Source organism: Chiloscyllium punctatum, chromosome 32 (genome assembly GCF_047496795.1).
Source record: "Chiloscyllium punctatum isolate Juve2018m chromosome 32, sChiPun1.3, whole genome shotgun sequence".
Lineage (NCBI taxonomy): Eukaryota > Metazoa > Chordata > Chondrichthyes > Orectolobiformes > Hemiscylliidae > Chiloscyllium > Chiloscyllium punctatum.
This window is the reverse complement of record NC_092770.1, coordinates 42307578-42328856: the sequence shown is the minus strand read 5'-3', so window position 1 is coordinate 42328856 and position 21279 is coordinate 42307578. Positions and strand designations below refer to the sequence as shown.

The window sequence follows — 21279 nt, the reverse complement described above, 5'->3', positions numbered from 1 at the left end:
GTCTTCCAACTCAATATCGTTGATCTATTTTTAAAGGTCTGTCACCTCTTGTGCTATACAAAACACACTGGCTTGAAGGAACAATTCTGGTATTCTGCAGCTGGTGTACTGTAAGCTCTTACACCTATACAGCTTATAAGAAATGCAAAGGAATGGATTCACTCCCATTTGGTACCATACAACTCCTGCTTCTTGGTTTCCATTTTATTTAGATTTTGCTTCGACTGTATGTAATGATGTGGAAAATTACCTGTCTACGTCCCATTCCCAAAATGCCAGCAAATCTTAACCTAGTCAATGATTGGTTCTCCAGCCACCGATCAAACACCAGTGAAGTGATTGAAAGGTTTGCTAATAGTGACATTAAGTGACACCAACTGGTCAATAACCTGGCAGGTGAACTCAGTTTGCTATCAGCTAGAAACATTAAGCTTCAGCCCTAATTGCAGCATTAGTCCAGATATGGGTACATTGTAATCTTAAAATCTATGGTTTCATTTGGGGTACATTCCCAATTGGGGTTTCAGCATTACATGATGCATTGGATTGAGGCAGAACAAGGAGAGAACAGCAGTCACAGCTTCCGCCACACACAACTTCTTGAATCTGGTTGTTAACTGCTTTATCACTGGCCTTTACACCGGCCTTTACACCTCCTTTGGAAAACTATTTATTTTTGTTGATCAGCATGATACACAATCTTGTGGTTTGTATACTATACCATTATTCAAATTTGCCTCCTTCCCTGCAGCAATATTTCTTGTTTCTGTTCCTCCTAACACCATAATCTCCCTGTCCACCACTCCACCTTCACATCTAAGTTCATTGTGCATCAATGAGATTGGAAAACATATCATTCATGCATTGTATACCCTGTCACATAAGATGCAGGCTATTTCCATCTCTATAATTCCTAACATGTTTGGTGTGTAACATTAGCTAAGGCCAGCTGACTATCAGAGAGGCTTTTCTTTACAGTGGAAAGAGGCAAGATATCAGCTGATGAACTGACTTGCATTACTATCACAGGATGATGAAAACCAGCATTGTCACCCTTTCAAAGAATAATTTAGAAGAAAAACGATCTTGTTCTCTTCAAGGTGACTGATATTTTTGTGGTGGGAATCAAACATCTTGACATCTTACATCCAGTATCATTCTGTTACTCAATACCCGATTCAGATTCAGCTGCTGGATTTGAAATAGCATTGCATCATTGAGTCACATACATTCAGATTCTTCATGGTATTGACTAATTTGGTGTCACTCACCTTCAACTGTTTGATGGTGTAGCGCATTGTACCAAAAGGTCCATCCTTCAGCAACTTCTTCCCAACCACTTTAGCCCGGATCACTGGAAGACAATGAATGAATCATACAAGATCATTTAGTCTTAATGCACAATTTTAGTACTTAACAGAAACATTTATCAGTCTGATATCTTACAAATGGAAAACCTGTAAATTGCATATGTTCAGCATCCTCAATATTTTTGTTGAAACTGGTCAGAGCTCCTTGATGGTTCTGTTGATAAATTCATTGTCCAGTGTGAAACTTAACTGGAAAACTTCCTAGTTAATCAATTTCAGTCAGGACATTAAAAAAAAGACCACAGTACTCATGGCAAACAGCGTGGGATATCTAACAGGATTTCCAATCTTGAACAGTTTTAAATATATTGGTATTATGTGAAAACAGGACCTTGGGACAGCTAGTAATCTTTCAAAGTAAACATTGAATATATGCTCACACAGGAAGGATGTGCATATTGGAGAGAAACTGTAGGATTACCTACAACTGAGGAACTAAAGCCAAGAGTTAATGCCTTTAGAAGAGAAAGAGAAAATTAGGGGGGAGGCAACTTGCTAAGGAGATAATATAATCAATTTCACTACTTGAATGAAGTGCCTCACTCAGAAAAGGAGGCATACTGACTGCTTCTGTAAACAAAACTATTCTTCTGATAGTGAAGTTAAAGTGGAAAATCAGCCATGATCATATTGAATATCAAGAGCTGGCTGAAAGGCCCACTTGTGTTCTCACTTTTCATTTTTCAAAAGCAGAATCCTCTCTTTGAGAGGAGTAAACAATAAAATAAAGGAATGAAGGATAATTTACTGAAAGTTTATTTGTCCTTTGCCAGGAGGCATCTATGAAGCTACTCCGGAAGCTGGGAGGTATCTGTAAACTGAGGAGATATATTCTCTCATAGGAAAGCTCCTGCTGTGCAGATGACGCAGTTGTGCTTTGAATCAATTTAATAAATTTGGGCTGATTAGTTTATGCTGCATTGTTTGTTCTTCTGCTGCCCCCACCCTCCATTTTCCTGTAATTTTATGTCCTGGAAGCTTAAGGCTCCTTGAGCCAAGTAAATGTTTGGTGGGCTTAAAAACCAGTACCAGCCCAAGTTAACAGCAGCCTTGGTGCCTTGAGTTCTTTAGCTCGGCTGAACATTTTGTTTCAAGGGAAGAGGTGTGACTTCCACTCAAGTGTCCCTGTGTTTAGTCTACAATCCTCAAACACAAGCAGACCTTTGTTCCTGGCCAGCAACCAGCAATGGGGCATGACGACAGCATGATGGAGCAAGGGGGCAGCACACCAGATGGAGCAAGAATGTGGAAAAACACTGGCAGTAAATACCATTGTTTCTCATCTTGTTGGAGGGATCAGGCTTAGCTTCTGAAAGCAATTTCAGGGCAATCTGACTTTTATGGACAAGAATTCTACAGATGACTGAAGAGAACAGCAGTGCATCTGAGAAGCTCATTACATAGAGATAGCTGGCACTGAAACCTGCTCTAACACTGTTCACCAGAAATGCCCAACAATGCACATTTCTGGTCATTTATATGACAGTCTATGGCTGTAACAGGGAGCAGAGATTCATCCAAAGATAGAGTTTCTCAGCTCCTTCAGGATCAGTGTTACATCAGGCAGCAAATAGAAATTCTTTTGGATTCAGGATGACTGAACATGCAGTTTTATAAACTGATAGAATGGTCACAGCACAGGAGGAGGCCACTGGTGTGTTCATCATAGGTCCAAGAGAACAACTTAGCTGTTCCCACTCAGCTACATTTTCCTCAGAGTCCTCCAAATGTATTCTCTTCAGATTGTTATGGCCTCATTTGAATCAGAACATTGAGGCAGTGAATTCTGGATCCTAACTACAGGGACTTGTCGGTTTAAAAAAATCATTTTGGTTCTGGTTCTTTGAACAATGACTTTAAATCTATGCCCTCAGGTTTTCACTCATATTCAAAATGGGTACAGTTTTTCATCAACTCTGTCCAGGCCCCTTAACATTTTGAACATCTCTAGTCAAATGTCTCAGCCTCATCTGAAGCCTCTACTTCACCCCTCTATCCAGCTAACTGAAGTCTCTTATCTTCGGAATCATTATTATGAGTCCTTCCTGAACAGAACCTTCTCATTGATCCATTTTCTTTTGTAAAACATCTCTGAACTCCTGAATTGTTTTCACGAGCACTTCTCTACTAGCTCAGATCCCACAGTGTCATCTGGGGACCTTTAATCTCGTAGCCACATGAGTGTCATTTGTCACTAACAGGATGCTGCTGTCAAGCCATAGGGATATTCTGCCTATCCCACAAATGTATAATACGATATATGAGTTCAGTATGATGGTAATGCCAGCAATGTTCCAAAGATTGGCAGATAGTATGAAACAGCGTATTTCTTCGGCTGTTCACATCAAGCAAGCTACTGAACCATACCGAACCAGCTCTTGATTGCAAATTTCACAATCATGCCCAACATTTGATGTGAGTCTACGATTGGATAACATTTGCTGCATAATCCTGTGTGTGATGAATTACACTGACAAACAATTTCAAACTTGCAGTGTAGTGTACTTGAGTGCACTGGAAGTTCTATTTATTAATGCACAGAGCCCTTTTTTTTGCAGGCAGAGAAAAGATAAACAGATGCTGTGCCTGGCCAATGCCCTGACCAACGAGTCAATCTGCCTGGTTTAACATTTAAACAAAGTCTCGCAGTTAATTTTGAATCATCAATAATTGGTGTACTTTCCATGACAATGGCTCTACCAGATTGGCTAGAAATCTGTTAAGTAAGCAGTCAGCATTCTTGTCCCATGCGGTATAAGTATTGGTTTTCCTCTTGAATTGGTACTCGTGAATTGTCCTGATGAATTCAAGATGCAAAACATTGTCAAAAAATGTCTTGTTTTTAGCAGCATTCAAGTTCTGTGCTGCACATGACTGTCTTCCTCCTGTGTATATTCTGGAAGTGGTTCATAGTTTTGCAAATGCAACATTTGTGTGATGGACTTCATCTGTCCGAGCTCTTCTTGTCCTGCAGTCCTGACATTGGTTTTTGCATCAAATGTTTAGTTTTGTTCTCTATTTTGGCTTCTTGTGAACGTCTTTACAGTAGCTCTACTATTTAGCACATTTCAATATTCCTTTACTCTTTTGTTCTTCAGCTTATATTCACTAATTCTGGCTCAAACTCCTGAAACTCCCTCCCTTAAGACATTATGCGTGTACATTCTAGTAAGTGGTTCCAGAAAGCAACTCACCACTACCTTCACAAGGACAACAAACAATTGATGATCATTGCTAACCCAGCCAGTGGTGCCCACAGCCCACAAGTCAATAAACCTGCCATTTTAAGTTGCATGACTAAACCATTTTATTCTTTGTACCACTGCAATGATACAGTATCCCCTTAATTTGTCATTTTTAACCATGAGTGTGGATTCTTGTCATATTTTTGGTTAAGTGTCAATTTTATTGCATTACTGGAGGATTTCTCTCTACCAGGCCCAGCCACATCATCCAAAACTCGCTTCATGAACTACCTACCTTGCCCCTTTGCCTATGCATTCATCTGATAGGCCGTTTCTACCCCTTGCCACCACTGGGATATCCTATAATGATCTCTCAACTCTAGCGCTGACGCCATCTTTAAAAGGCCATTGTGCATCTGGAGGAGTACTGTCAGTCTGAGCAGCCCTGAATGGTTAACTGGACTTTTTTTCCAAAATATGGTAGCGAAGGGGAATTTTAGTTCATTACTTTGTCATCATGGGCCCGGGGGTCTTGGTAGATTGAGTGAGGGCTGTTCTGTTTCCCTAGGATTGGCAGTAGGTGGCACAACACCAGCCTCTACCAGCCTGCTCTGAGTTTGCCACCTGTGTCAGTGAGGTCTCAGCCATCTAGAGAAACGCTCAGTACTGTCAGAAGATCAATGACCTTCTGCATGCTGCCAGGGTGAGATTCATTATCTTGTCTCTGCTACCTTGCACCTATTCCATCTCTACTACTGCATGCACCTCCCACTAAGGCTCAAGCTCTACTCACTCACTACTGCCTGCAACATCATCTCCTCTCATTGTCACCTACCCCAACAGTACTAATTTTTCATGCAGAGTCATTAGTGACCTTTAAGCGACTGCTGGACATGCACATGGTTAGCAGTGAGTTGAGGGGAGTAGAGGTTAAGTTATTATACTTTACTTTACTATTAAACCTCGGCACAATACATGGGCCAAAGGGCCTGTTCTGTGCTGTACATTTCTATGTTCTGTGTTCTAAGCATTCCAGCATGTCTACCTACCTACTTGGGACAACTCTCTGCCTCCTCACCCCACTCCAACCACTACCCGAACCAGCATTAATAGTTGTGCCACTAGCTTCTACCCTCTTCTATCCCTTTCTCTCATTTGAGGGGGAAAAATATCATTCACATTAAGGCAGAAAGAGCCAAGTGGATGGTGGGCTGCCTAACATTCAGCTTCTCACTTGTTTGAGGAGAGGATCCAGATGCTGTCAGTCCTGAGTGGCAGAATGACCGAGCCCAAGTATCTGGAGTGATATTGGAGGCTGCTCTTTACTTACTGTTTCGGGACCCCTTCCCCCAACTGAAGGATTGAATTGACTGTGCTGAGCTGATAGCAATGATCAACTTCCTGGCTTTATGTCTACACTAAATAGCAAGGCAAGACAGAAGTACTGTGATCCTAGTAGCTCTGGATGAGGAGGCAAAGCACTGAAAGGCAAGGCAGAGATGGCTGTGAGTGTCCAGGCAAGCTCAAAAGTGAGTGAGGAGCCTGGACCAGTCTGTAAGCTGGGTGGCTCCTGCTAACAGTGTCCCTTTAGTAGCATTTCAACGCCAGTTGCCAGTGCACGCTGAAGTGCAGCTTTAAAAGGCAAACGCATCCTGCAAATGGATCAGAAAGGTACCAAAAGGCTCCAAAGAGGATGGTTGTGTCCATGAACAGGAAGTGCCTTCAAATGTTATTGCAAGATGGCAGCCCAGAGGAGCCAGCAATGAGCTGAAGTCATTGGGTCCCTGCTCAGACTTGCATGATGGGAATTTTCAACATCTACTTTCCTTGCAGCTGTGAGAAGCTAGGAAGCTGCATGTTAATGAGGCAAGGTTTGCAGTTAATGAAGATGACAACAAGCATAAACCCCAGTAATAGGTATCCCACCATCGCCCAGCATGAATCTCGTGTTGATACTCTCTTACTGCATTTGAACATGCAAAAGGTTGTTCCTGACATTGGGAAAGGCCTCAACTAATATCCGTCACGGTTCGATCAGATTTCTCTCCATAGCCCACATTGTACAGACCCCTATAAGAGTCTAACCTGTATTTCTTTAAGTTGTCCAACAGGTTATACTGTAGTCATTTACTGCTTTCAATCTTTTGAAATCTTTTTATGACTATAAGAAATAGGAACAGGAGTAGGTCCTTCAGCCCTTCGAGCCTGCTCTGTTATTCAGTAAAATCATGGCTAGTCCGACATTCCTCCTCTTCATTTTCCTGCCCTTTTTTCCCATAACTCTTGATTCCCCTACTAATCAAGAATCTATCTGTCTTAACTTTGAACATACCAGAGGGTGCTGCCCCCACAGCTTTCTGTGGCAAGGAGTCCCAACGACTCTCAACCCTCAGAAGAAATTCCTCACCTCAGCATTAAATTGATGCCCGTTTTGAGAGTATGTCCCAGGTTCTGCACTCTCCCTTGAGGGGAAACATCCTCTCAGCATTTATCCTGTCAAGCCCCTTAAGAATCGTGTACATTTCAATGAAATCACCTCTCGTTCTTTTGTCATTGGATCTCATCTGAACTGATTCCAACAGAATCACTGTAATTTCAAAAATTCTGATCATTCTGGCTCATTCCTAAACTTCCTGAGCTGATGAAAAGTCATGGGAAAACTTGGATAAAACACAGAAAATAGCTGAGAAGGAGGAATAATGAAGCCAGCGCATCTCCAAGAAGAATTCCTATTGTAACTGCAGGCCCAGCTGTGCTCTCCCTCTTGGGTTACTGTTTCCAGCACTAACCCAGCTGCTGTTCTGAGCCGCTCTTCTCAACTATGTGATTTAATCTAATTTCTTTGTTGATGTAACGATAAAACCTTTGTCAAGTCTTGCCATTTGTGTCGGAAGGTTTGGTGCTGGAAAAGAACAGCAGGTCAAGCAGCATCCAAGGAGCGGGGGGGGTCGATGTTGTGGGCATAAGCCCTTCTTCAGGAATGCAGACTTATGCCCGAAACATTATTTCTCCTGCTCCTTGGATGCTACCTTACCTGCTGTTCTTTTCTAGCACCACACCTTTCGACTCTGATCTCCAGCATCTGCAGTCCTCACTTTCTCTTACTTGCTGTTTGTTTGTCTACTCTTCACAAATTTGCTTATCTGGGCAAACATTGCTGTACACCCTTTAATCCATTGGGAGAGAATCTTCACTAGTGCGTATAGTTTAGAAGAGAAAATAAGTTTCTTCCTGAGTTAGCAAGTGCGTGCATCTCAGTGAGCATACACAGATGACCATGTTTGCTGCTGGTGAAAATCACTGTTTGAGGTTTCACATGAACATATCCCCCATGAACTGTGAAACTTTACTGCAATTATTTATCTTGGTCAGTAAGGAAAACTTTATAAATTTGTTTCTTTGTCCTCTATCAGAATACACTTGCTTTGCTGTATTTTCTGGGTACAGTTCACTCAAAACATTTTGTGTGAGTGATGTCATCAGAAATGTATGTTTGATTCCAGTAATGAATACCCTTACAACAACAACTAGATCTCTGTGAGGAATGACAAAGGAAACTGCTGCTAAATATAAAGTAAAAATGCCCCTGTCAGTTGGAGAAACTGGAGAGTAGTATATGGCTGTTGCAGAGCACCAGTAGTTGAAGGAGGAAGCTGGGAACAACAGTGCCTTTTCGGTACAGAGTGAAATTTGCATTGTTAATTCTTTTGAGAGACTGAAACTGAGCCAAATACATTACTACTATGTTTAATTCTTTCAAAAGCTAATCAGCTTTATAACCTGATGCTGATGAGTGGTGTTGAACAAACTTCCAGAAGTGTTTTAAGGCTTATTTACATCCTCTTCACTAATAAGCAAGGCTTCCTGTGGTTCATTGAATTACCAGGGCACAGCACCATTAGTTCCCTGCTTGAAACATGCCTGCTGTTTACCCAATCTGCAATTTGCCTTTATTGGCTCCTTCTGTGTGCTTGTGTTTGGTCTCCCTCATTTGCCTGCTTTTGCAGAAAGCCTATATATGGTAAAGATATAGAAGCACACTGTCCTTCACGAAAGCTGCATTTTAAGTAATTTGGCCTTTATCCATTAACTGGTGCCTGAGTCTAGGTAAACAGTGAAATTTAAAGCAATAAACAATTTTACTGTTTCTATCACCGGATCTCATTTCCATTCCCAGAGCAACACGAGAAAGGATTTCCATGCTTGCAGTCAAAGCTTTGCTGTTTTGGTGACATGCATTAAATCAGATTAGCAGCAGGTAACTGGTGGCTGTCTCTGAGTGCAGCTGAGCTTCATATATCAATCTAATTAGCCAGCACAAGTCACATCACTTTATACCCAGGGATGGGTGGAAATTGCAAACACATGCAGATTCATGTAAAGAAAGAAAGTGCAAAGATTCTGAACAATGAAACTGCTCAGAAGCTCGTCTGCATGAAGGTTACAAAGACAGGAATTTCAATTATAAGTTGTAAGTTAATGGTCACTTTCCCTGGCACAGACGCCACGGGCATGAAATATTTCTAGGTACAAAGCCTGGAAAAGGAGGTACTGCCCCTTTAACAGTTCGCAGGGAGCACAAAGATGTACAGAGCTCGCCTGCACCCAAACTGGATACAGTTTAATGGACCTATTTGAATAAGATGAAGGGGACATTGGGTTTCTTGCCTCATTTTGCAGTTGATGCCACCTTCCTGTATGTCCCAGTGCTGTTTCTTTGGAAATATGATGTGGAGGTGTCGGTGTTGGACTGGGGTGGACAAAGTAAAAAAAAAATCACAGCTCCCTGATGAAGGAGCAGCACTCTGGGAGCTAGTCCTTCCAAGTAAACCAGTTGGACTATAACCTGGTGTTGTGTGATTTTTGTGTTTGGAAGTAGTGGTGCCTCAACTTAGAGCTGCACTGAAGAATCCACTGGGTTCTCAGGCGTAGGTCAGAGAATTCTAGATGAGCTTTAAGGCCCTCCCAGACATTTGAACTAGTGAGGGCAGAGAGACAGAGTTATTTTGAGGCTCTAAGTATTGTCATTAGTTTTGCTAGGCAGTGTTGCCTCTTGTAAATGACACAGGACAGGAAATATAGTTTGATGGCTGAATCTCCTCAATACACCCCTTCTGGTTTGTTGTACAGGTTTAGCATCCAACTAGCAATGAGGAACCTGTTTTCCTCTTCAAAAATGTACTGTATTGTGAAATGGGACTGACACCTTTTGTTTCAGTAACTAAAACTTTCCTCTTGGACCATAAACACATGATTTAATTTGAACTGGAAAACATAACCTTTGTGGGAGATGTAATGCAATGTATTGTGACTCCTGTCGTCACACTCCTATTACCAGGCAATAAGCTCCCTTGTACTGTGACGTCATGGTGAAACTGTTAATTACTCAGAATATAATTCTCACTGGATACAGAATGAGGTCCAGGTCACGACTGTTCCAACTAAGCACAGCATCTTTGCTTGGCCTATTTATGTATCTGAATTAAGTGGCTTGTTTGTGATAGACTACTTTATGGAAAGCCTCAAGTTCATACGCAGTTAATAATGACAGAATGGAAACAGCTTTGTTTACTTTCAACTGGTTTTTGTCTCAATATCCAACCAAGGTGGGTCATATTGACAATATGGAGTTTAGAAGGCAGCAAATCCAATTAAATATTTAACAACACTCTATGTTACTGCAGTGGGTAATGGAACCTCTCTTTAATGTATTAAAGACAGCTTTTTTTTAAAGCATTTAATTCTGACTGTTCTTTCAGGGAGACTTCTTTAGAATTATCCTCCAATTGAGTACACATTCATTCTAGCCCGTTACCTCCAGCCATTTCAGATTATAACTAATCATTGACTCAAGGCACTTTAGATAGAGCTTTCTAAAAGAATGAACTACTACCTTGCCTTTTCCTATACCCTTTTTATTTTTTATTTTTCCATATGTATACTTGTTTCCCTTTCAAAAGCTATTGGGAACTTTGCTTCCTTCCTGATTTCTGGTAGAGAATTTCGTGTTCTAATAACCCCATCTATATCAGAGACAACAATTCAAACTTTTCTCTGCATTCTTTCAAACCACCACCTAAGTTTAAACCTTCTAGTTACTGACTCGTTCATGGAAGCAGTATGGATTACATAGACATCAAGTTAGTTTAGATTACTTACAGTGTGGAAACAGGCCCTTTGGCCCAACAAGTCCACACTGACCCTCCGAAGAGCAACCCACCCAGATCCTTTCCCCTACATTTACCCCTTCACCTAACACTATGGGCAATTTAGCATGGCCAATTCACCTAATCTGCACATTTTTGGACAGTGGGAGGAAACCGGAGTACCCGGATGAAACCAATGCAAACACAGGGAGAATATGCAAACTCCACACAGACAGTTGCCCGAGGCGGGAATTGAACCCAGGTTTCTGGCGCTGTGAGACAGCAGTGCTAACCACTGTGCCACCGTGCCGCCCATCGCTAGCCTTATTATCTAATGTCAAAAGAAAATCAGGGGACTGTCAATTTGCTTTATGCTATTGCTGAAGATCAATTTGTGTAACTCTGCTGAATGGAGCTGAGGAGCTCGTTTTGATGAAGTCTGTTCCTTGATGATTATAGCCAGTACAAGCATCCGCGTGGATGAGGTGGGTTAAGGAAAGATATGGTGATTACGTTGTTATCTAATGCAGAACCCAAGTGATATTCAATGGTTGAGAGCAGTGAAATGTCAGCTAAGGGAAATGGGTGATTGTAGGTGATAGACAGCAGTTGGTTTCCTAGGCCTTGACCTGAGCCATACGATTTGTTGAGGGCAGAAGGCAGTATCTTGAACCAAGGTCAATTAGACTTCACTACCTGTGTATCTAGCCTGCATTTGGAACAGGATATACCTAGGAATGGTAATAGTAATGAGAAAAGTGGCTAATAGAAATAAAAGGTAGGGCATTTCTTCTGCAGTTTATTGGACATTGTCTTAACTTGACATTAGATATTATTGAAGAGAAATTTGAGACCTGGCCTGACTGGCCTGAGATTGAATGAGTTTTGGCCTGACTTGTGGATGAATTATTGCCAATAGGTCTGCCCAATGTTTCACTTACGATTGTGTTTTGTAGTGATCATTCCTGTACTGGGGGTATTAAGAGTTAATACAGTAGCGCCTCGACATACAAACAACCCCGTTCATGAACAAATCAGTTTATGAACAGGATTGTACGTAAAATTTTGCTTCAACATACAAACGAAATTCAAGGTATGAACAAAGATACAAACGTAAAGCCTGTGTGCGACCATGTGGTTTCATTGTTCTGCTTTGCTACGCGCTTGTTGAACGAAAAAGCTCTCAGGCCCCAAGTGATCTCATTCAGTTTGTCTTTGGCGCGTGTGCTGTGAACAGCCATCCAAGCATTCTTATGCTATTCGAACAATGGGAAAAATTGATTCAGTTCGCGAACTTTTCAGTTCGCGAACCAGGTCTCGGAACAGATTAAGTTCGTAAATCGAGGCGCTACTGTACTGTGGTACTGAACACTGGAAATGGTGTATTCCATCCCTGATGCATATTTATCAATCAGTGTGATTTTCCATGCTGTCTGCAGATCGGGAGTCTGAACATTTGTTTATTTTTATCGCTTCTTTTGCTAATAACCTTTGGTCCCATTCTGAAATAGATGTGTTGCTCTACTTGATATAGAATGTTGGAATAAGTGCTAAACGTTTCGATCTGTACTGTACATGACAGGGTGGCAGCTGCTTTCCTAAACTATTTAATGCTTTGATCTGCTTTTAGAACTGGAAATGATTAAATAGGCATCAGCACCACCTTTGGGTGTTTGGAACAGGCTCAGCTCCTGGAATAGATTCACAATACAACTTCCTAGTGGCTACAAGGCAAAGTGAAATCTTTTCCCTTTAATTTGCCCCATTCTGCAGACCTGAAGGTGTTGATTGTATTTTTGGCTATTATTCACAGCTGCTAACCACTCGTTCAACAACACCTGATGCAAAGGATCATCATCATTGCATGATTGTCAACAGCAAATGTTGGCAGGCTTATCATCTGTGGAGGGCTTCACAGTAGGTCTAATCCTGTTCTCATTTAGCGTTACCATTCAAATAATTCCAACAGGGATAACTAAATATCAGCCCTGAATAATTGTATCTGCATTGTTCCACTCTGTTGTGACACCTGTATTGCCTCCCAAGCAGAGACAAGCTACGTCTTTCCTGAGCAATATATTTGAGAGGTTAATTCAGCTTTGACTCAAGATCATGTTGATCATATTGGTATTACCTGCAGCGTGAATGAATCAATCCATTGCATCTGTACAAAGACAACCAAAGATTTTCAAAGAATATTTTTCATCCTTTGAACAAACCAGATTCCATGCTTCCACCCTTCTGAAATACATCACGAAATAATATGGACCTACCACCCTATCTTTATTCTTTTGTAAGAGGAAGATATGAATTAGTGACTCTGGGATCATGCTCGCCAGGTGAATTCCATTGTTAGCCTCACCAAAATTTGCAGTATTAGTGGAGATCTCTGGGAATGAAGCCTTGGTGTTGTGGATGCATTTACTGTGCCCTTAGAACACAGGTGAACCTTGGCTCCTATGCCATAGATCCTGCTTCTTGAGGCCACTTGAGAATTTATAAACATATTTCCTTTCCCCTCACTCCTCCATCAGTCCAGCCTTTGACCCTGAAATGGAACCGTGACCATATTGCCATTGTTCAGGAGGCAACTTTACTCCATCTCAATTAACACACTGACCTCCAGACTTACTCCAGGTTCCTTGGAGGCCTTGGGAGTGAAGCCCTCTTCTCAGCTCCATCCCCTTCATCAGCAGGACAGTTTGGGGCAGGTGTAGAATTCACCCCTAACAAGTTCATTACCAAATCTCTGCAACACCTGGACCTGGTGTTTCTAGGTACTGGGAAAAAGTGAAGACTGCAGTTACTGGAGATCAGAGTTGAGAGTGTGGTGCCTGCTCCTTGGATACTGCCTGACCTGCTTGGTTTTTCCAGCACCACAGTCTCGTTTCTCGGTACTGGCAAAGTTTATGAGCAGAATGTGGCAATTGGGATGTGGTGACCTACCCCGATTTCATCTTTCCTTTGTTTCATTTTAAATGTAAGTTGAAGAGAATAGAGTAAGAGGGGAAAGCACTTGCAGCATATCTTTTCCTCATCATCACCTTCTCGAGGGCAACTAGGGATGTGCAATAAATGCTGGCCCAGCCAATGATGCCCACGTCCTCTGAATAAAATTTTAAAAATCTTCACTGGTCACATGTGTGAGAAATACTGGGAGTTTTAAGTTCCTAACCTGCTGGATGACAGTTATTTTCGTTTAAAAATAGCATGTTAGAATTGGAAAAGTCACAACTCAGTGAGGGTGAAAGAGCTCTCGATTCACTCAACAGTTTGTCCAGACACTAGATGAGGAGGACGGAAGGATAGATTATCCTGGCTGACCACTGGGGCAGGGAGCTCGAATGCCTCTGTATCAATACAGAAAACATGAAGCTTACCTTCTCAGTGCCTCATGATCTGGACAGTGCATGTGGCAGCTCTGCTCAATTCAATCTAAAAATAGCAATGTGGATCCCACACAGACCTGATGAGCATTGACACTGCCAGCATTAAAAATGAGCCCAGTGCCTGATGAACTGGGCCGCTTCATTCGTGGTTGTCAGGGTTACAGCTGTAATGGAGCTTTGGTTCCTGTCCACTGTTTTTTGGGCACTGCTGACTGTTTCTGCCAGGAAGGAAGCCTGCAAATTTCCTAATGTAAACTTTAACCAACTGTGTGCTTTATTTTAATTCTCTTCAGTCAACTCTTGAGCCTCACCAGCTACTGGCATGGATGGAATTCTGACAGGCTGCTGTTACTTACCACAGCAATGTGATGGGGAATGAGGAACCCTGTGTAGTAGAAGGAGGTGGGTTTATAGCTAACCCTGCAGGTTCAAGCTTCAGCAGCCTGCATCGTTCCATCTCGATGTCCTTTTGAAATAGTAGCGTGGACGTGCTATCATTCCACATAATCAAAAAATAAAGTACTATTTAAACAGCTGCTGTGTCATACTGAAAAGCTAAATAAATAGTGGTCTTCCTGCCAGCATGAGGAGCACACAGCCCTTCCCTCTTATTGCCGAAACCCTGGTGTGCTAGGTATTTGACGTTCCCACCGCACATCCATGCTTAAAGGGGAAACCAGTATTGAGGTGTGTGCAATCGTGGATCACAAGTAAAAGCTCTGTAGCTCTTTGGCACAACCCTCACCACCTGCCTGGCTGGATTTCAAAGCACGTAGTTACAGTGATCTCATCTGTAAGAGGAATGGAGAGATTAGTGTGGTATTTCCTGCTGAGGGGCATTCTTCACATTTAGTGCCCAGGCTTCCCATGGCTCATTTAGGCTAGACAAATAAACAAGTCACAATGGGCATGTGCCAGAATACAAATGTCTCCATTTCAGTCAGTCACCTGAACAACCTTGAGCTTTTAGGAGACTCTGTTCAATCTGGAAAGTGATTTGTTCATACTTCAACTGTAAAGTTCAACTGACAGGTGTGTTAGGGCAAAGTATAAGAGGGATAATACAAATGAAAAGAATCTAGGAGAGAATGTGTGTGTAATTGCACACCCCTATCCAAGCAGCCTAGTTTCCGGTCTGCATTCCTTGGTCCTATCCACAGTTTTAGGGCATTAAGTTGTAAGGCCACTTTTCCAGATTTTCTCATGTAGCCAAGCCTGTACAACAAAAGATGCTGGGCTGTCACACACAATAGCAGACAAACTGAGAACATGCTGGTTGTAGGAACTTCCCTGTTGCTAGTGCAGTGTAAATGAGAGCCACGTGGCCCAGAGCACAGGGGTAGGGGAACTGAATTTCTCAGAGTCCTTATTGGCTTACGGTAATGTGTTGGTGAGGTTTTGAAGTGTTGGGGTGGGGGAGGTGGCATTTCAGCTTCTCCCAATAGGAATGAGGAAGGGTCTCCTTTGAATTTGGAACATTCAGATTCTGTCCTAATGCAATCTCCCTGGCCACCGTTTCAATGGCTGACTGTGGGTCAGTGGCTCAGGCACCTATTGAAAGAAAGAAGGAAAGTTGCTGAAATTTATCCAACTCCGGATCCCATTACACCAATGTGACATGGCTGTACACATGCTCTGAGAGGGGCAGTCACTGCGAATTTCCTGGCTGGACAAGGCAGGTCAGAAGCTGTTGGCGGGATGAGATCAGTCCGTCAGAGTGAGAAAGTGGGACCAGCAAAAAAAGGACCACATTGCTGGTCTCAGAACTGGCTAAGGCCACCCATGTTCCAGACTCTGCATATTCCTCATGGCTGGGAGAGGCCCTGGGAGGGGCAGCACGGTGGCTCAGTGGTTAGCACTGCTGCCTCACAGCACCAGGGTCCCAGGTTCGATTCCAGCCTTGGGCAACTGTTTGTGTGGAGTTTGCACATTCTCCCCATGTCTGCATGGGTTTCCTCCACTGCTTCGGTTTCCTCCCACAGTCCAAAGATGTGCAGGTCAGGTGAATCGGCCATGCTAAATTGTCCATAGCGCTAGGTACATTGGTCGGAGGGAGGTGGGTCTGGGTGGGTTACTCTTCGGAGGGTCAGTGTGGACTTATTAGGCCGAAGAGCCTGTTTGCACACTGTAGGGAATCTAATCTAATCTTTTGGGCTAGGGGCTGGTTCTAGGACCAAACAACTACTGCCGCCTGTTGGCTATGTGGTGACCAAAGTTAAAATGACTTAGAGTCATAGAGATGTACAGCATGGAAACAGACCCTTCAGTCCAACCTGTCCATGCCGACTAGATATCCCAACCCAATCTAGTCCCACCTACCAGCAACCGGCCCACATCCCTCCAAACCCTTACTATTCATATACCCATCCAAATGTCTCTTAAATGTTGCAATTGTACCAGCCTCCACCACTTCCTCTGGCAGCTCATTCCATACACATACCACCCTCTGTGTGAAGAAGTTGCCCCTTAGGTCTCTTTTATATCTTTTCCCTCTCACCCTAAAGCTATGCACTCTAGTTCTGGACTCCCCGACCCCAGGGAAAAGCCTTTGTCTATTTACCCTATCCATGCCCCTCATAACTTTGTAAACCTCTAAGTTTCCAATATCTGTATGTCTGAAAGCACTTCACGCTGACCCTGTCTGAAACCTGCTGGGACCTGAACCCTAATTGATACCTGTTACAAAGTCCTTGACTCTGCTGAGGCAGACATTTAATTATCTCTATCGCAGCTTATTGAAAGGAGTGTGCTTGCAATTGTTGGTCTTACTGGGATATACAGTACTGTAGTCCCCACTGGTAACATTGCTGTTAGAAACAAGTTTGAAATGTCAAGGATGTACAGACTGATCTATTGAAGCAACTTTGCTAAGGCCTCACATACATCCCAGTACATTCTGTTATGGAACTGGGTATAGACAAAGCCATGCAGCACCTTCTGTCATATACGCTCTGTGGCTTCAAAAGACCATTTGTTTCAGCTGCATATTAAAATCCAGGATAATGTGCAGAACTCAGGCTCTTCAGCTATACATGTCAACATTTCTGTAATATCTGACAGCAAAGAGTTTTGGATGTTTTAAAACACACAAGGTGCTCTACAAATGCATGTTGTTGTTTTTGCATTCGGCATTGGTTTCAATGGGGGTGATCTGTGTGGTGTCAAAGCAGACAGATACTTTGGATAGTCATCAGACCATCCTTACGAATAATAATGTCTCAATCCTCTGAGCTCATACATCTCCATATTCTCATGATGCTGTGAAATATTTAGGTGTCATGGATGAAGTGGAAATATTAAATGTAATATTCTCTTGTGTAATGTGTTATCATGTTTCATAGTCAATTAAGATTACATGCAATTTTGTGGACTTTATGAATATTCGGAATTACAGCTCTGATTCCATTTGAGGATTCTAGTTGTGGTGATTCTGTGTTGTGGACTGCACCCTGATCCACTGGAACTATAGAATGTTAGACCAGATAGCTACTCTCCCCAGCTTAGAAAAGATTGAAGAGACTTCACTGTTACTGTTGTATGATTGACAATGGGCAAATTACCAATCACTCCCATCCCTTCTTGTGACCAGTGGTTGTGGGTGCACAGTTGAGACTTCAGTCACATTAGCATTTCCTCCTGTTCTTCATGCTACGATCCCTATTTCTTCCACATCACTATAACGAAGGCTTCGGCACACAGTTAATGAGCATCATGGCTAGTGATTTTGCAAAACCAAATCAGAAAGAGTGCGGAGTGGGAGAGCTAATGACCAGACTGTTAGGAGGACATAGACAAAAAACAAAATCCTGCAGCAACCAACATCATTTTTAATCTTGATCAGGGATTCATACATTGCCCAGTGCACCGATTACTTTGTGTGCAGGAAATAAATTTTGTACTGTAGGTAAAGCTAGCTGGTTGCACAAGCTTGAGCAGTAAAAGCTTGGTTTTGTTATCATTTGTGTTGAATGCCAGAAAGCTGGAGCATGTAGGTAAATACAGGGAGAGCACATTACTGTAAGAACTGAAACCAGCTACAATCTGCAAACATTGCTGGACTGTTGCATTTTTGAGGTCCTGCTAATAGTTTCTGTTGAGCAAACTGGAGCCTTTCATCAGCACCACCCTCCACATAGCTGCTCCTTCTCTCAAATGCTGTGAATATTTGGACATGTTTACATGGCGTGCCATTTGACCCATCATATTTCAGAATGAGAAAGAAACTTAATCTTTCAGATAATTGGCCCTTGAATGAATTGAACCCATTCACCAGCACTACATTGTCAATAAAATGAGACATTAAGAATATCTAAACTTTTTTTCGGATAACTTTCTAAAGAGAAAGTCAGTGGAGTATATTTTGGAAATGTAACTTTAACTTGAGACCGAGTTACTCTGTCCTTTTGGGACATCACTAACTCTCTAACTGTTGTGGAGGTAAAAAATTTCCTTCTGTTACAAAACCCTGTGCAATGATAGTGTTACTGCTATCCTACCACTAGTATATGTACACAAGTTTGTCATTGGAATAAGAAATTAAATTTAATAATATCTAGACTGATGCAAAATTGTCTTTAGGAACCCAAACTAAAATAACAGATTTCGCGTTGTCCAGCTCCAGTCAGTCTCTTTCATTTCCTGTCTCTTGTGAAACCAGTCTGATTTTGATTTTCTTTGATCTCTGATTTCTTTTTGCATGAGCCCAGTCTTTCATCATTTGGTCCTCCTTCATTTCAGTATTTGATCAGTCTCAGGTTAAATCTGGAGATCTAGTTACTTGAGTCACAGACCAGGAGTGCCCTTTTAAAATCACTGTCACCTACCTAAGTACACATATAGCACATACAAATTGGAGTTTTTTTGCCAATTCTGTTAGTTCCCATTTCACCAGTGTTCCATACTCCAACCTTCAAACAATAACTATCATTTGAAATTATTAGATTGTATTAACTCATTCAGAGTTCCTTCATATCTGTGACTCAGGAAGGATTTAATTCAAGAAGGTGACTGGAAAAGTTTTTAAAACCTTTATAGAGTCATTGTCAATATCACCATTTGCAAACCACAAATTCTAGTGAAGATAATGAGTTTTGTTTGGCTGTACTCGACTATAAGAAATTCTGAGCTTATTGTATATTTTGATATTGTAACTGGTTATTTCTTCTGCACCACTTCAGTGAAAAAACAATGGTTCCACTGTGTTACTTTAATAAAACTATTCAACTTCAAAGAGGGAAGTTTCTCATAAACAGTGGAACTTAATTGCTAACATGTTGATTTGAAACATGGAATAATATGTAGCTGAAATATTTTTATAATGCAAGAAGGATGGCATGGACCAAACAGCACCTGTGACACAGGGCAAGACCCAAGCTAAACCATGTTCCAAAACAGTAATAAACTGTGTAAAGTGAAATACAATGTTCAGACAGTATCAAAACCTCAGAAATGAAATTTGAATCTGTTAATGCTATTGTAAACGAGTTGTATCGCAGTCCTGAAACATTCTCAACCTCTGGTCGTACTTAGAAGGACGTGATCAGCTAATATTACAAAGTATGAATAATGGCATATAAGACATGAAACCTGCAAAAAGAAATGGTGCTGCTTACTTTGGCCTGTTGAGATAACCACAGATTTATAAATCCTATATCCAAAGAAAAAAAGTACTGAAAGAGTTAAGCTGCATATCAACTGGATTTATTCTTCAATGCAGAGAAATTACTAAATTATACTTTCCGGCAAATGAGATTAAAATGTTTTGAAATAGATGATTGACCAAGAGTGGAGAGTCTTTGAATAGAAGCTTTGAATAATTTAATAACAGTTAAATCAGATTACTAACTGGTTTGCCAAGCCTTGTCCTGCCTGTCTACTTGTATGTCTAGTCCAAGATTCACTCTCTTGATTCCTAACATCCAAAACCTTTCTCCCATAAACCCTTTCCTTTGTTCCCTCCCTCTGAGCCTCCATGGGTTTCATCAGGAGGTAGGTTGTTGGGAGTTTAGGAGCCTGAACTACTATTTTTGAATTTTGTGGTCATTCACATTGGATTGTGAGGCACATACAGATTCTAAAATTGACAGGGTTGCAAAGTCTTTGAAATGCTTTTTCTCTCTTCCATCTGTGGCAGATCCATAATCTACTTTTAATAGCCTTGTCTTCTGTTATTTTCTATTTATTGTCATCAGCTTGTCAACAAATGTCTAAAAAAACACAAATGTACTGGCACTGTTGACCACTTGGCCACACAAGCTTGCTCTTCATTTTGGGAAAAGAGCTGTCTGGATTTCTGGACATAAGTTTGAAGTCTTAATTTGCCTATTTGCTGTACAAAGACTGGACAAGAAACATAAAGATAAAGATGTGAATATCCAGTATATATGTTATGATCTATGCTGCTCTGTGGTATCCAGTCTCTGCAACTAACAATGATGAGAAACTAAATAGGATAGTGTGATAGAGCAGCAACATGTGACGTGAGGAATATTAATATTTGAGTTCATGAGAGCTTAGCACCAGTTATAACGCTTCAGTAATGTGGTTAATAGAGACCAGGCTATCCCTAATGGTTATAGAATCTCCAGGTGAGTTTGTATTGATGTGAATCCTGTATTGTTGGTAGGAAGACATCATGCTGTTGGGTTTGAGGAGGCGTGGCATGGAGGATACCTAACATGGTGTCATTGCAGTGCTAGCACAGATCTACTATACCAGAGTGATTGGAAATAGTGAAGGGAAGAAAGTTTGGGAAAAATACATCAGTAAAAACTTACCCAATAATGAGTGAAAAGGAGAGGACTAGGAAGAATTATCAGTTATTACAGCATCACTTCATATAACAAGTGTGGTGATGTTCTTTTTAAAAAGATTTATATTAATGTAGGGCTCTCAACACTGTTATTCTTGGTAAACAACTTAGATTGCAAGTTCCTCTAATCAACAGCAGACAATTATGAGTACTGATTTTAACTCTGGGTGAGTCAGATGGTGTGTAAAAGAAACTTTCTTATTCATCTAGTGTTAAAAGGCCTATTAAAAATTTCTGGATATTATTTCCATTTCTCTGAAAAGTCTCCTGATGATTAACACAAGGTGCAGAGGTCAGTAGTGGGAGATTTGCAAGAGGCTGATATTGCCTGGTGACCAAGGGTCCATTTTCCAGCAGGGTAGCTGGGAAAGATGCGAG

General features: G+C 41.5%; 2 protein-coding genes across 3 annotated transcripts in view; one reads left to right on the top strand and one right to left on the bottom strand.

Moving 5' to 3' along the window:
• LOC140458103 (synapsin-3-like) overlaps positions 1-21279 on the top strand; it is a 268932-nt gene that overhangs the window by 163153 nt on the left and 84500 nt on the right. The window lies entirely within an intron of this gene.
• Positions 1-21279, bottom strand: part of LOC140458102 (metalloproteinase inhibitor 3) — a 33160-nt gene that overhangs the window by 8432 nt on the left and 3449 nt on the right. The window contains exon 2 of the mRNA XM_072552176.1: positions 1272-1354. Coding sequence (XP_072408277.1) covers positions 1272-1354 — 83 coding nt within the window. The remainder of the gene's footprint in view (positions 1-1271; positions 1355-21279) is intronic.